The 16067-nt window shown below is 46.2% G+C and overlaps 1 protein-coding gene across 1 annotated transcript in view; it reads left to right on the top strand.

Annotated features, from left to right (window-relative positions):
• The first annotated feature begins 1870 nt into the window (after positions 1 to 1870).
• Positions 1871 to 16067, top strand: part of MOCOS (molybdenum cofactor sulfurase) — a 244289-nt gene continuing 230092 nt past the window's right edge. Inside the window, exon 1 of the mRNA XM_068147762.1 lies at positions 1871 to 2033. Within this exon, the coding sequence (XP_068003863.1) occupies positions 1904 to 2033 (130 nt within the window). The 5' untranslated portion in view covers positions 1871 to 1903. The remainder of the gene's footprint in view (positions 2034 to 16067) is intronic.

The raw sequence follows: 16067 nt of genomic DNA, 5'->3' as shown, positions 1-16067 counted from the left end.
GGGAATATTAGTGAAACAGGAAGGCAGAAATGGCAGGGAACCTAGAGGCAACCTGGCTTGTAGGCTTTGTGGCTAATCCCACCAAATCACCACAAACCCAAGATTCTTGGTCTTCTGGTTTAGGAATCTTCTCAACTAGCTAATCTGTGTTTACCAACACTGGCCCTCACAGGGGAAAGATTAAGCAGTATGGCTGTATGACACATGACTACTGCTTTGCAAGTGATTGACCACAATGGGCTGGACAATGCTGAGGTTTATGGGGTTATGACTACCAAGACTGCACCTTTCCCACTGCACCCTGCAGGGCTGTGAGGCATTGCTTCCCTCCTTCACGTTCCTTTCTTAAAATACTTCTCAGCTGTCAAGGTGGCACTAAGAATCTAATGAGTGTCATCAAGTGTGTGACATCAAGAACAGTGTGGCGAGCAGGGAGGTCATTCTGCCCCTGTACATTGCACTGGTTAGGCCACACCTCGAGTACTGTGTCCAGTTCTGGGCCCCTCAGTTTAGGAAGGATGTTGACTTGCTGGAGCGTGTCCAGAGAAGGGCAACAAAGTTGGTGAGGGGCTTGGAACACAAGCCCTATGAGGAGAGGCTGAGGGAGCTGGGGCTGCTTAGCCTGGAGGAGACTCAGGGGTGACCTTACTGCTCTCTACAACTACCTGAAGGGGGGGTGTAGACAGGCAGAGGTTGGTCTCTTCTCCCAGGCAGCCAGCACCAGAACAAGAGGACACAGTCTCAGGCTACGCCAGGGGAGGTTCAGGCTGGAGGTCAGGAGGAAGTTCTACACAGAGAGAGTGATTGCCCACTAGAATGGGCTGCCCAGGGAGGTGGTGGAATCACCATCACTGGAGGTGTTCAGGAGGAGACTTGACAGGGTGCTTGGTTGCACAGGTTAGTTGATTAGGTGGTGTTGGATGATAGGTTGGATGCAATGATCTTGAAGGTCTCTTCCAACCTGGTTTATTCTATTCTATTCTAGTCGAGTCTAGTCTAGTCTAGTCACAGTCCTGACAGCATCGGGCGACATAGAGTGGATTAGCAAGCAGGAACAGCTGTCTTTCTCAGTAATTCTTCTGCTAGTAAGTTGTTTAGAAGCAAATCCCATGCTCCTTCAAAGCCCACAGTAATGCTCTTGCCAACTTCCATCAGAGTTGGAGTAAGCCCTTTGTGTGCTGAAGAATCTTCTTTGATGTGAATTACAGAATCATAGAATTGTCAAGGGTTGGAAGGGACTTCAAGGATCATCCAGTTCCAACCCCCCTGCCATGGGCAGAGACACCCCTCACACTACAGTAGGTTGCTCAGAGATACATCCAGCCTGGCCTTAGAAACCTGCAGGCATGAGGCTTCTACCATCTCCCTGGGCAACCTGTTCCAGTGTCTCACCACCCTCGGGGGAAGAATTTCTTCCTAACATCCAATCTCAATCTACCTGTTTCTATTTTTTCCGATTCCCCCTAGTCCTATCACTACCTGGCATCCTAAAAAGTCCCTCCCCAGCTTTCTTGTAGCCCCCTTCAGATAGTGGAAGACTACAATGGTCTCCTCGGAGCCTTCTCTTCTCTAGAGTAAATAGTCCCAGCTCCCTCAGCCTGTCCTCATAGGAGAGGTGCACCTCCCCGTTCTGGCCCCGGCCACCGACTCGGGTTCAGCCACACCGCGGAGGACACTGCCCTACTTCAACCCCTGCCCCGCAGCCGCTCTGGGGCAGGGTGGGCAGGCGGGAGGCGGGAGGCGGGAGGCGGGAGGAGCAAGGCACGGCGGGGCCGGGCCGGGTCGTACTAGGCCGGCTGTGCTGGGCCGCTGGCAGTGCCTGCCCGCAGCGCTGCTGGTGGGGCGGCTCCGCTGCCCGGGGAGAATCGCGCTGGCGTTCCTGTCGCCTCTTCTCTCCCGCAGCATGGCCGGGGCGCCACGGGAAGAGCTGCTTTCCTTCCGTGCCTTCCAGGCCGCCTGCCCCGCCGGGCACGAGTACGGGTACGGCGGCGACCTGCGCGACCTCCGGGAACGCGAGTTCCCCCGGCTCCGAGGTACCGCGGGCCGGGCGCAGTCCAGGGGCACGGCTGAGGGGCGGGCAGGACAGTGGAGGCGTGGCGGGGGCGTGGCGGGGGCGGGGGTGGTCCAGGCCAGTCTCGGCTCGCGTCGTCGCCGGACGAGCCGTTTCTGCTGCGAGGGAGAGGCGGGGAAAGGCGAGGGCTTAGTGGACGAGAGCACCGCCCTCGCGTTGCCGCAACCCTCTCGTCGGTGGGGCAGCGTGGATGTTGTACGTCTCCGCGTCTCTCCTGGCCGTGCACTTCTCCCTTGCCTTCGGCACAAGTGCCGCAGAGGTGCTGTTAGGCAAAGTAACATGATGCAAAGTGAGATATTAGAAAGGGGTGGGAAGAACAAATGACAATGATAAAGCAGCCCTTGTCTACCAAGAAGAGTCGCTTTAAAATACTTTTGCAAGTTAGATTTCCCCTCCCCGTTAAACATTGCTTGAACATATTAGTTCAAATCTAAAGGTGATGCACATGCTACAATAATTTATATTACTTAAAGAGATACCAAGTATGATATATACTACAATAATTTACTTCCCTTAAAGAGATACCAAGTGCCCTCAGCATCTGTGCTTCAAAATGCTTAGTAAACATGCAGAGCAGAATGTAAATATCAGTTTGTATGTCGTGCAGCTGTTACTTAGGCCACTCTTTGTTAAGAGTTCTGTGTTACTGCTCTTTTTTTAAATAGAATAGAATAGAATAGAATAGAATAGAATAGAATAGAATAGAATAGAATAGAATAGAATTAAACAGGTTGGAAAAGACCTCTGAGATCATCGAGTCCAACCTATCACCCAACACTATCTAATCAACTAAACCATGGCACCAAGCACCCCATCCAGTCTCTTCCTAAACACCTCCAGTGATGGTGACTCCACCACCTCCCTGGGCAGCCCATTCCAATGGGCAATCTCTCTTTCTATGAAGAACTTCTTCCACACTACTAACATCCAGCCTAAACCTCCCCTGGCCCAGCTTGAGACTGTGTCCTCTTGTTTTGATGCTGGTTGCCTGGGAGAAGAGCAGGCTTTCTCACACACAAGTGTCTAGTAAAGAATGGAGATACACTTTGACTGTTGAGTGATGTGGAAAAAAATCCCTAATATCAAGAAGCAGATTGAGCAACTTTATGATTCAGTAAGTTCATTTCACAGTCTGTTTTTTGTGGTATTATTTGTATCAGTGAAAGTTTGATACCAACTTGATGTCCTCAACTCAGGCCAAGGTTCTGAAAATTACATTCTCTAACTGAGACATTTAGACATTGAGCAGGTGACTTTTCAAAACTCCTGAGAACGAGGCTCATTTCTCATGAGGCTCCCAAGTTTTGCAATGAAGTCTATCTGCTTTCTGGTGGATGTCTGGTGGATCTGTCTGGATTCCCAAGTGGAGGTTACTGCGCAGGCAGAGCATTAGGAGTTTACCTCCACTTGAACTTTTTTTTGGCTAATGCAGGCTTACAAGTTATACTTTGGTCATGCAACCTACTAAAATACGATGTGGATGGTAGATAATTTAGAATATTTCCAGAAAGAGATAAAACCAAATGTAGGGTATTGTCTGGGTTCAGAGAGGGAAAGAGACTCAGTTCTTTGGAATATTCCCATGTTGTGAAATGAGAGCCTCAAAGGAGGCCAAAATATCAGCAGCTGGACTAGTTATTACGTAAATAAAGTGGATGGATCAGAAGGGGAGAGAGAGAAAATAGAGTGTGAGAGAGAAAATAGAGAGTGAGAGGGAAAAGAAAGAGAGAGAAGAGGAAAGGAATTATTTTACCACACCCCTCACTCCCCAAAACAGTGTGAGTCTGTGGAGGAAAGGTGCTGCAGGAGATGTTGGGTCTGTAGAGAAAGGATGCTGAGGCTTTGGCTGTAGAAGAGATGTGGTACTCAGGGCAGCCTCTTCAGCTGCATGAGTTGCATCAGGCGGAACTTAGGGCACGGAGAGTGGGCTCTGCTTCATCCAGGCTCCATGGTGATGTCTCTGTCATTTTTCCTCTTCTGGAATTCTCTCAGTTTTCCTTCTTCAGAGTAGCATTGTCCTTCTCCTATGTTTTTCTTCATCTCTGTTTTCCTTCTGTGTTTTTCTTCTTCTCTACTGAGCCAGTAGTTGCTCAAGTCTTTTATACAGTGTTTTAGTCCTTAGGTATGTGTTCAAGCTTTGTCCTCAGGAAATCAGGGGCCATTGTCTCACCATCTTCCCTTTCAGAGGTACCTGATGGGTGGAGATGATCTTGTCTTGTGCATATCCCCGAAGGTGGCCTGGGTCCATTGTTGTCAGGCCAGCTGTGATCCAGTGAGCAATGTTATCTTTGCACCTTCCCAAGAGTGCTTCCAGTGGCTCTGCCCAATAGACATCAGCTATTGTCTGGGCAAGGAGCAAAAGTAATTTTATCTTTGTTGAGTCACACCAGGAGAGACAAGCTTTAGTCTCTCACAGGTATAAAACAGAATCTGTCATATCAGCTAATTGAAATCACATACTAGTCCATGCTAAAGTGACCTAGGTTGCAAATCCCTTCTGACCTTTGTTTTTTCCTTCTGAATTTTAATGTGTTGGGGCTTTCTGTATTTGAATGCTATGGGGCTTTCAGGCATTTAACTACATAAGTTTTTTCAATGACCTGCCAGATGATGCTAGTCAGGGGATAAGGTAGAAGTTTTTCTTTTCCCGTGGCCTTGGGTCAGCTTTATTAGTAAATCCTGACTGTACAAACACCGATTCACTGTGTTCATGCAGTTGATCTCTGCTGGATGTCTCCCTACTGCACAAAGGTGCCGCAATTTAATCCCTTCTAGTTCCACTGGGCAAAAGAGAATGAGCTCTATTTTTAGGTAGTTAAAAGTAATTTCTTGCTCTATCTGTTTACTTGGTGCACATCTTAAAGATCTTTCCATCACTGATTTTGCTGCTCACATTTTATGCAAGCTGAATTTTTGGAGCCTCTATCTAAATATGCATTAATTAAGCTTAATGCTCCATTTTGGAAGTGCCATTTTATGAGCCGCCTGTGATAATAAGTGTTGCATGTCAATGTATTCACCTCCATCTAATTGATGATATTTGCTGGCGTCCCCTAAGGACATCTTGTGCAAATAGCGTCCTCTGGGGAAGTCAGAAACCTCTTCTGTGTTACAAACCTTCATTTGCATGGTGCTAGTGTGTCTCTTGTACTTCCAGTGTGAATAACTGCACAAGTGCCTATTGAGAAAAAGGTACAGCAGATACATCTAGGGAGATATTCTGTAAAACTTGCGTTTTTCAAGGTTGATATACCTCTGCTCCTGTCAGAGTTTGTGAGAGTTTCACTTTTCCCTCTCTTAGAAGGCAAATAAGGCTTGTGCTAAGAGTGTTGGGGATTTCCCCTTCAGTTTTTGAGAAGGCATAAAAGGAACTACTTTACTTTTGTGATTCAGCAGGAGTCTGTTTTGGCACAGAAGCCTTAAATTTTACCTTCCAAGACAAAGTTTATCTTCATTTTTCACAGTATCACAGTATAACTAAGGTTGGAAATGTCCTCGAGGATCATCAAGTCCAACCTATCAACACAGACCCCATGACTACACCATGGCACCAAGTGCCACGTCCACTCCCCTCTTGAACGCAAGGGCTGTTCACTGATGGCTAGAGCAGCTCCTTCTTAAAAATACTTGTGAAGTCTGTGAAACAGATTCCGGTTTCACAGGCAGAAGGGTATGTGCAATATGTGATCTTGACTTTAATCTTGTAAGCAGTGGATTGTTATCTGCAGTGTAGGATTGTAAATCATGCTGAAATGGATAAAAAACATTAGCAGGAGTCTGTAGGTTCTGTTGTTAATTAATGAGGATTAATATGCTCCTTTGACAATTATCATAGTAAAAAGAATACAGTATCACAGTATCACCAAGGTTGGAAGAGACTTCAAAGGTCATTGAGTCCAACCTGTCACCACAGACCTCATGACTAGACCATGGCACCAAGTGCCACATCTAATCTTCTCTTGAACACCTCCAGGGATGGGGACTCCACCACCTCCCTGGGCAGCACATTCCAATGGCGAATGACTGTCTCAGTGAAGAACTTTCTCCTCACCTCGAGGCTAAACTTCCCCTGGCGCAGCTTCAGACTGTGTCCTCTTGTTCTAGTGCTGGTTGCTAGAGAGAAGAGACCAACCCCTTCCTGGCTACAACCACCTTTCAGGTAGTTGTAAAGAGCAATGAGGTCACCTCTGAGCCTCCTCTTCTCCAGGCTAAACAATCCCAGCTCCTGCAGCCTCTCCTCATGGGGCTTGTGCTCAAGGCCTCTCACCAGCCTTGTTGCCCTTCTCTGGACACGTTCAAGTGTCTTAATGTCCTTCTTAAACTGAGGGGCACAGAACTGGACACAGTACTCAAGGTGCAGCCTAATCAATGCAGAGTACAGGGGCAGAATGACTTCCCTGCTCCTGCTGGCCACACTATTCCTAATGCAGGCCAGGATGCCATTGGCCTTCTTGGCCACCTGGGCACACTGCTGGCTCATGCTCAGGTGGCTGTCAATCAGCACCCCCAGGTCCCTCTCTGTTTGGGAGTTCTCCAGCCACTCTGACCCCAGCCTGTAGCTCCGCATGGGATTGCCGTAGCCAAAGTGCAGTACCCAGCACTTGGACTTGTTAAATGCCATCCCATTGGACTCTGCCCATCTGTCCAGTTGGTCGAGGTCCCTCTGCAGAGCCTTTCTACCCTCTGACTGACTAACATCTGCTCCCAACTTGGTGTCATCTGCAAATTTGCTGATGACTGACTCAATGCCCTCGTCCAGATCATCAATGAAGATTTTAAAGAGGATGGGGCCCAGCGCTGATCCCTGGGGGACTCCACTGGTGACTGGCCACCAGCTGGATGTGGCACCATACCACCTTCAGTTTGTATCATGGTTTAAAAAATAAAAGGCTGACTTGTGATTTGCAGTGCAGCATTTAATCCCAAGGTACCGTTCCAGTTCCAGTTGTGTCAGTAATCTCCTCTAAGATAGCTGTATGTGTTTCAGTGGGAGCTTTCCAAGAGCAATAAATACTGGATACCCATCCCCCACATAAACCCCAGCATGCATTAGAATCACATATTCTTCAAAGGCTGCTGATTATTTTGAGACAAGATGTGCTATAACATTTAGGGTCAAATTGGTCACTGTCACATACTTCAACAGCAATGGTCATGTGGCAAATCATGCTGCTATCTTAATAGTAAGAGTATTTGTGATGCCTGTGATTACGTACAACTAAGAACAATAATAATGTCACTTCCCTGTTAAACAGAAAGGAAAGGTAAAATAAGCTTTGAGTAGCAGCATAGGTCTTTTTTTGCTTGAAACTCAAATGATATCTCATGAACTGTTCACCTATAGAAGAACATTCTGTTGTTCAGTTAGGCAATAATTGACAGCTGAATCTGATCTTGCACAACAGTAAGACTTTTTACTCATATTGCTGGTAATTATTTGCACTGAGACTTTTCCTGAAAATAGGAGAATGGGAAAGGCAGGTTCTCTCCATGAGCTTCAGTTAGTTCTCTGTGGCTTGGTCAGAAAAGCCTATCTGTTTTGTCACATTTGGGGTAATCTGTTTTGGCTGAATTTCAGAGGGAGGAAATGCATTCTTATGTATCATAGAATCATAGTCAATAAGGCTGGGAAAGACCTCAAAGATCATCAAGTCCAACCTGTCACCCAAGACCTCATGACAACTAAACCATGGCTTCAAGTACCACGTCCAATCCATTTTTGAACACCTCCAGGGAAGGGGATTCCACAACCTCCCTGGGCAGCTTCTTTCTGTGAAGAACAACTTCCAGACTAAACCTCCCCTGGTGCAGCTTGAGTCTGTTCTCTTGTTCTGGTGATGGTTGCCTGGGAAAAGAGACCGACCCCTAGCTGGCTACAACCTCCCTTCAGGTAGTTGCAGAGAGCAATAAGGTCTCCCATGAGCCTGCTCTTCTCCAGGCTAAGCAACCCCAGCTCCCTCAGCCTCTCCTCATAGGGCTTGAGCTCCAAAGCCCTCCCCAGCCTCACTGCAATTCTCTAGACACATTCAAGAGTCTCAATGTCATTCTTAAATTGAGGGGCCCACAACTGGACACAGTACTTAAGGTGTGGCTGAGTATAGGGGCAGAATGACTCCCTGCTCCTGCTAGCCACACTATTCTTGACGCAGGCTAGGATGCCACTGGCCTTCTTGGCCACCTGGGCACACTGCTGGCTCATGTTCAGCCGGCTGTTAATCAGTACCCCCAGGTCCCTTTCTGTTTGGCTGCTCTCCAGCCACTCTGTCCCTAGCCAGTAGCACTGCATGGGGTTGTTGTCAACAAAGCACCGCACCCGGCACTTGGACTTGTTGAATGCCGTCATGTTGGACTGTGCCCATCTGTTCAGCCTGTCAAGGTCCCTCTGGAGAGCTCTTCTACCCTCTAACAGATCAACATCTGCTCCCAACTTGGTATCATCTGCAAACTTACTGATGATGGACTCAATCCCCTCATCCAGATCATCTTTAAAGACCTTCCTGTTTGATCTGGTAGCTGTCTCCTGCTTGGGTTTATGTTACCTTGTGCTGATTTCCCAAGTATTAATATTTTTTATCTATGTATGAATTATTTTTTTAAATATATTTTCTAAAATTTTCTTGAAGACAAAAGGGGTTGTGTGTTCAGCAAAAGCTGTTATAGTTAGGTTCTTTGGGCAATTTAGCAATACACAAATTTCATCATACCATTTAAAAAAGAGTTTGATAAGGAGGGATAAAGTTATTGTGATTCATTGTTGTCTAGAACGTGTGCTGAACCAGAAGTAAGATGTGCCATTTTGTGGTCAGATGTCATATATGAGTTCCCTGAGGGCCACCTATCCACTGCTGTCCAGAATTAAGCTAGGCAGCTTCACTCCTGGTAGACAGCATCTCATGGAATGGTAAAATTATTTCACCCATATTCTGAGATTGGCATATGCTAGCAATCCAGTCTGGGTAGTTAGAACACCTGCTATTGTCCTGGAGAATAAGTCTCACTGAGTTGCCTCATATCTAACTCATCTGGAGCATGGGGACAGAGTGGCTGGAAAGCAGCCAGGCAGAGAGGAACCTGGGGGTACTGCTGGACAGCCATCAGTGTGTTCACGTGGCCAAGAGGGCCAATGGCATCATGGCCTGTATCAGGAACAGTGTGGCCAGCAGGAGCAGGGAGGTCATACTGCCCCTGTACTCAGCACTGGTTAGGTCACACCTTGAGTCCTGTGTCCAGTTCTGGGCCCCTCAGTTTAGGAAAGAGATTGAGTGGCTGGAACATGTCCAGAAAAGGGTAACAAAGACAGGGAGGGATTTGGAGCACAAGCCCTATGAGGAGAGACTGAAGGAGCTGGGTTGCTTAGCCTGGAGAGGAGGAGACTCAGGGGAGACCTTATTGCTCTGTACAACTACCTGAAAGGAAGGTTGTAGCCAGGTGGGGGTTGGTCTCTTCTCCCAGGCAACCAGCACCAGAACAAGAGGACACAGTCTCAAGCTGCACCAAGAGAGGTTTAGGCTGGAGGTTAGGAAGAAATTCCACACAGAGAGAGTGATTGCCCATTGCTGCTAATCTGTTCCTGTTAGCTGTAGTCCCTCTGTCACAGTGCTATTCGATTTTGTGAACCACATTGTTTTAATTATTGCTTGGGAAGCAAAGGAAAGCAAAATAAATTACATTTACTGAAGGACAGTTTGAAAAATCAGAAGACATCTGGAAGATACTTTTAGTGGGCAGAGAAATCACAATAAGAAGAAACTATGGTATGGGAAACGTAACTGCAGAATTCCTTAACAGTTGTTCTGTAAAACCTAATACACATGTTCATGAAAAACCTTAATGGTTCTTGTTGATTTCAAGTCAGCAGTATTTATCTAAATAAGCTATTTTCTAAAGAATTGACATCAAAGAGGAGGTGTCTGTGGAGCATTGTCATGGACAGAATTGAACATGCTGCTGTTACTCATCCCATGCCACAGGCATGCCAGCTTCAAAAATGAAAATGCTGACTGGAGCAAAAGTGTTGTGGGGCTTGAAGTTCAGATTGCAACATAGGAGGCTTCCTGTCCCAGTTGCTGCTTCTGGGTTCCAGCTTCTGGGGTGTGGTTGCATCTTTGATTTTCTTTTCCTTGGGGAGGGTGGTGAGGTGCGTGGGAGCTGGGTAGAGCTGCTGGTTTTGTTTTTTCATTTCCTGCTGGAGTTTTCCTGTATTTCACTCTGCTTCTTCTACAAATAGGCTAAGATTAGGTAATCATGCATTGTATTATTAGATTATTAGACATGCAGTGTATTATACATTATTAATTAGATTATAAACTAAGGGAATTACATGTTGTGTTTATGATATCTCATGCTATATTGACCTCTTGTCTCTTTATCTCAGCCCTGAGTTTTGTGTGTTACTCTTCCCCTCACTTTGGTCTTGGGGGAGCAGGCAGTTTAGACCTTGCACTAAACCATTACAAGCATAAAGTGGATTTAATACCAAAGGCAGTAGTAGAATAGAATAGAATTAACCAGGTTGGAAAAGAACTTTGAGATCATCAAGTCCAACCTATCATCCTACACTATCTAATCAACTAAACCATGGCACCAAGCACCCTATCAGGTCTCTTTTTAAACCCCTCCAGTGATGGTGACTCCACCACCACCCTGGGCAGCACATTCCAATGGCAAATAACTCTTTCTATGATGAACTTCTTCCTAACATCCAGCCTAAATCTCCCCTGGTGCAGCTTGAGACTGTGTCTTCTTGTTCTGGTGCTGGTACCTGGGAGAAGAGACCAACCCCCCACCTGGCTATAACCTCCCTTCAGGTAGTTGGAGACAGCAATCAGGTGTCCCCTGAGCCTCCTCTTCTCCAGGCTAAGCAATCCCAGCTCCTTCAGCCTCTTCTCATAGGCCTTGTGCTCCAAATCCCTCCCCAGCTTTGTTACCCTTCTCTGGACACCTTCCAGCATGTTAGCAACTTTCCTAAACTGAGGGGGCCAGAACGACACAGTACTCAAGGTGTGGCCTAACCAGTGCTGAGAACAGTAGCAACTGTACATAGGAGTAACAGATACTGTTATGGAATGTCTTACTTTCTCTTCCAGGGTTCAGGCTATCAATGGTCTGCTTCATGAGAGACTTGTCTTTCAACTGTTCTCACAGAGCTGGGTAATATTTTGCCCTTTGTAATGGACAGAGCTCTTAGTGAAGAGTGATAATGTCAGTGATAATGTCATTGCAATATTTCAGCACTGAAGAAAGTTTTAATTACTTTAAAATTTAGTTAGAAAGGGGGGAAAGTAATCCTTGAATGAAACAGGTAATGTCTTCTCTTTCTTAAACTGTATTACACAGAGCAATATGTAGAGCTCTGCAGAGGGACCTTGACAGGCTGGACAGATGGGCAGAGTCCAAAGGCATGAGATTTAACACATCCAAGTGTCAGGTTGTACAAATTGGCCACAACAACCCCATGCAGTGCTACAGGCTGGGGACAGAGTGGCTGGAGAGCGGCTAGGAAGAAAGGGACCTCGGGGGTACTGGTTGATAGCAGGCTGAGCATGAGCCTGCAGTGTGGTCAAGGGGGCCAATTGCCATCCTGGCCTGTATCAGGAACAGTGTGGCCAGCAGGAGCAGGGAAGTCATTGTGCCCTTGTACGCAGCATTGGTTAGGCCACACCTTGAGTCCTGTGTCCAGTTCTGGACCCCTCAGTTTAGGAAAGATGTTGACTTGGTGGAATGTGTCCAGAGAAGGGCAACAAAGCTGGTTTGGAGCACAGCCCTATGAGAGGCTGAGGGAGCTGGGATTACTTAGCCTGGAGAAGAGGAGGCTCAGGGGTGACCTTATGGCTCTCTACAGCTCCCTGAAGGGGGGTTGTAGCCAGGTGGGGGTTGGTCTCTTCTCCCAGGAAATGAGCACCAGAACAAGATGACACAGTCTCAAGCTGCACCAGGGGAGGTTTAGGCTGGAGGTTAGTGAGAAGTTCTTCACAGAAAGAGTGATTGGCCATTGGAATGTGCTGCTCAGGGAGGAGATGGTGTCACCATCACTGGAGGTGTTTATGAAGAGACTGGATGAGGCACTTGTTGCCATGGTTTAGTTGATTAGGTGGTGTTGGGTGATATGTTGGACTCGATGATCTTAAAGGTCTCTTTCAACCTGGTTAATTCTATTCTATTCTGTTCTATTCTATTCTATTCATTATTTTTCAATTCAGATTTTATACTGTAAAACCCATATAAAGATGTTCACTGCACCTTTACACTGGCTGTACAACTGTTTGTGTCACATTTATAACTCGGGAATACAGAAATGTTCAGCAAAAAAATGAAGTACCAAGCTCTATAAAACCCATAGAGCTGACATGAACTCATAACTTTCAGGTGTATTTTGGGACTAGAATTTTTGCAACAGTAAATAATAATATATAAACATTCAGTTTTTAAATCAATATGCAGAGATTTATGTTTGTTATTTAAGAGATTTATATTTATATTTATTATTGTGCCCCTGTACTCAGCACTGGTTAGGCCACACCTTGAGTCCTGTGTCCAGTTCTGGGCCCCTCAGTTTAAGAAGGACATTGAGACACCTGAATGTGTCCAGAGAAGGGCAGCATGGCTGGGGAGAGGCCTTGAGCACAAGCCCTATGAGGAGAGGCTGAGGGACAGAACAAGAAGACGCAGTCTTAAGCTACACCAGGGGAGGTTTAGGCTGGATGTTAGGAAGAAGTTCTTCACAGAAGGAATGATTTGCCATTGGAATGTGCTGCCCAGGGAGGTGGTGGAGTCACTGTCCCTGGAGGTGTTCAAGAGGGGATTGGACGTGGCACTTGGTGCCATGGTCTATTCATGAGGTCTGTGGTGATGGGTTGGACTTGATGATCTTTGAGGTCTCTTCCAACCTTGTGATTCTGTGATTCTGTGCTATAGAAGTACTAGTTTTGAAAAGACACTGTTTGGAACTCCTTAGATGCTGCATGATATCAGCCACTCATCTGCACAAGATGTATATTGATATACAGAAGTATTGAAACAGGCAAGATTCTTTATTTAGAAAAGGACAAGATGCTTTTGAAACTTTTACTGAAAAACTGGAAATCTTGCTGAAACAAGATCCCTCTCCCATGATGCTTTCTTCCTTCTGTTAGCCTTTGCTTCATCTTAGATTCTCCTGTTTGTTCTCCTACATTGTTATGAAGGTGCTATACGTAAGATATGTATTGATTTCTTCCCAGCCTATTTCTGTACACTTCCATACTATGTATGTCTGATTTGATTTTTGAGTTTTGGTTTTGTGGCAGTTTGGGCTGGGTGCCTCCTGCTGCTGCCATAGGGGGTGCACCTCTAGTGCCCTGAGTGCCCAGCCCAGTGGGTGAACACAGGAAGCTGTGTATTTCATTCCCATAATATCCTGCTCCCTATAAATCCATCTGCAAGGTCACACACTTCCTCTTCCTTCCCTTGCTGCTCCTGTGGGAGATGCTGCCTATCTGGTAATGGAAGGGGAGTTATCTCAAGGCCTCTTAGGCCTGGCTAGGCTTAATGCCAAGAGGAGAAGGGGGAAGGGCAATCTCAGATCTGGCCAGCTGAGATTAGCCTAACAGTGGAGGGGGGGAAGAAAGAGCCCTGGGGGTTCTGGGTGTACCCTCAGGTAGGCAGAAAGGGAATGTTGGGATGCTTCTGGATGTGCTGTGAGGGACTCTGTATGCTGTAGGATCTCTTTTGTCACTGTGCTTGTAGCTTCTGTCAAACACTCACTGCTTTTCCATTTTAACTTTCCATCACTTCTGCAATCCACTTGTTTGAGACTTGTTGTTCTGCCCTGGTGGGAGGCAAGAGAGGATCTGCCTCAAACTAGGACAGGTTTACTATGAAATGTAAGATTATAAATTAAAGAGTGTATGTAAGTTTTCATCTGCATTTCATACTGGAATTTCCTCTGCAAAATCAAAACTTGAAGCTATTGACATTTCTGTTCTATGTTATAACAGCAATTCCCACACCTAAAGTGCTTGCCAAAATTCAAGGGTACTCCCAATCTAAGGACAAAAAGACAGAGAGGCAAGAGGTCAGTTTTTGTTGGTCAGCTTGATTCATTGCATCCTTGACATCAGAGAGATGCTGCAGATGCAGGGCTTGATGTGAAAAGCCTGTCGCTGAATTCAGGGAGGCCATTCTGCAGACAGCTGCATAATAAAAGGTACTGATATGAGAGGGTGATAAATGGCTAGACAGCACAATATATTTGTGGAGCGGGGGGCTAGTGGGATACTTAAGAGATGATTCAGGAAGTAGGATGCTGAGCTGTCAGATGTCTCAGGTTTTATATAGCAGGTTGTCTTGGCCCTAATCAATGAGCTCTGTTAGAGGGTAGGAGAGCTCTGCAGCGGGACAGTGACAGGCTGGACAGATGGGCAGAGTCCAAGGGCATGAGATTAACACAACTAAGTGCCAGGTTCTACACACTGGCCACAACAACCCCATGCAGTGTTACAGACTGGGGTCAGAGTGACTCAAGAAAGGCCAGGCAGAAAGGGACCTGGGGGTAGTGGTGGATAGTAGTCTGAACATGAGCCAGCAGTGTGCCCAGGTGGCCAAGAAGGCTAATGCCATCCTGGTCTGCATCAGGAACAGTGTGGCCAGAAGGAGCAGAGAGGTCATTGTGCCCCTGTACTCAGCACTGGTTAGGCCACACCTTGAGTCCTGTGTCCTGTTCTGGGCCCCTCAGTTTAGGAAAGATGTTGACTTGCTGGAACGTGTCCAGAGAAGGGCAATAAAGCTGGGGAGGGTTTTGGAGCACAAGTCCTATGAGGAGAGGCTGAGGGAGCTGGGATTTCTTAGCCTGGAGAAGAGGATGCTCAGGGGAGACCTTACTGCTGTCTACAACTACCTGAAGGGAGGCTGTATCCAGGTGGGTGTTGGTCTCTTCTCCCAGGCAATCAGCACCAGAACAAGAAGACACAGTCTCAAGCTGCACCAGGGGAAGTTTAGGCTGGGTGTTAGGAAGAAGTTCTTCATAGAAAGAGAGATTTGCCATTAGAATGTGCTGCCCAGGGAGGTGGTGGAGTCACCATCCCTGGAGGTGTTTAGGAAGAAACTGGATGGAGTGCTTGGTGCCATAGTTTAGTTGTTTAGATGGTGTTGGGTGATAGGTTGGACGTGATGATCTCAAAGGTCTCTTTCAACTGGGTTAATTCTATTCCATTCTAAAAAGAAAAAGATGTTTTCCTTTATGTGATGCTAAAATAATGGTGTTTGTTTTTTTAATTATTATACATCACTGAACTTAAAAATGAAACTTAAAAAAAAGAAGATTCTGCATAGGAACGTGTTAGCTTGAAGTTTTGGGTTTTTTTTTCTCTTTATAACTTAATAATCCTGATAGTGTTAACATGCCTGCACATTGAGACTGGTTCCTGTCACATTTGCTAGCTGGAGATCTGTTTTTTTGAGGTATATGTAAAAGTTGTTTTCAAGAGCTGAAGGTGTGCCATACTTAGGGACAAACAGGGATATAATAGGGCCAGGAGGCTTAAAGATAGGCCACCAAGCAGTAAAAGTCAGACTTAGCTTCACTGCTGTTGAAGCAATTTGTTATGCTCCTGGCAATATTTGTGACAGCCCAGATAGATCCTGTGCCATGACACTCTGCTCCTTCACCTTCTGTCCTACCATAGAGAAGCAATGGTCTACAAGAAGCTGTGATAGGGATGTGACCTCAGGGAGTCAGCTATTGTGAGTGTCATGCAGGAAAGTGTTAAGTCTCTTTTTTTTTTGGGGTATATGAAATGCACAGATAAAATCAGAAGCCAGGTCTTTGAGAGAAAAATGTTTCTCTCCCTGATACTTTATTTTCCCCTTTACCGACTCATCCTTTCTTGTAGCAACCAGGTGAATGTGACTTTTACAAGAGAAGTAAAAAAGATGTAGTTTCTGTGCTCATGCAGATTAATCCCTGGAGCAACAGGATCTAAAATGCCTTTAAAGGAAAACTAATAACATGACTGGACAG

Source organism: Melanerpes formicivorus, unplaced genomic scaffold (assembly GCF_026170545.1).
Source record: "Melanerpes formicivorus ecotype bairdi unplaced genomic scaffold, bMelFor1.0.p_v2 SCAF_15, whole genome shotgun sequence".
NCBI lineage: Eukaryota > Metazoa > Chordata > Aves > Piciformes > Picidae > Melanerpes > Melanerpes formicivorus.
The sequence above is the reverse complement of the archived record's forward strand: the minus strand, read 5'-3'. Positions and strand labels throughout refer to the sequence as shown.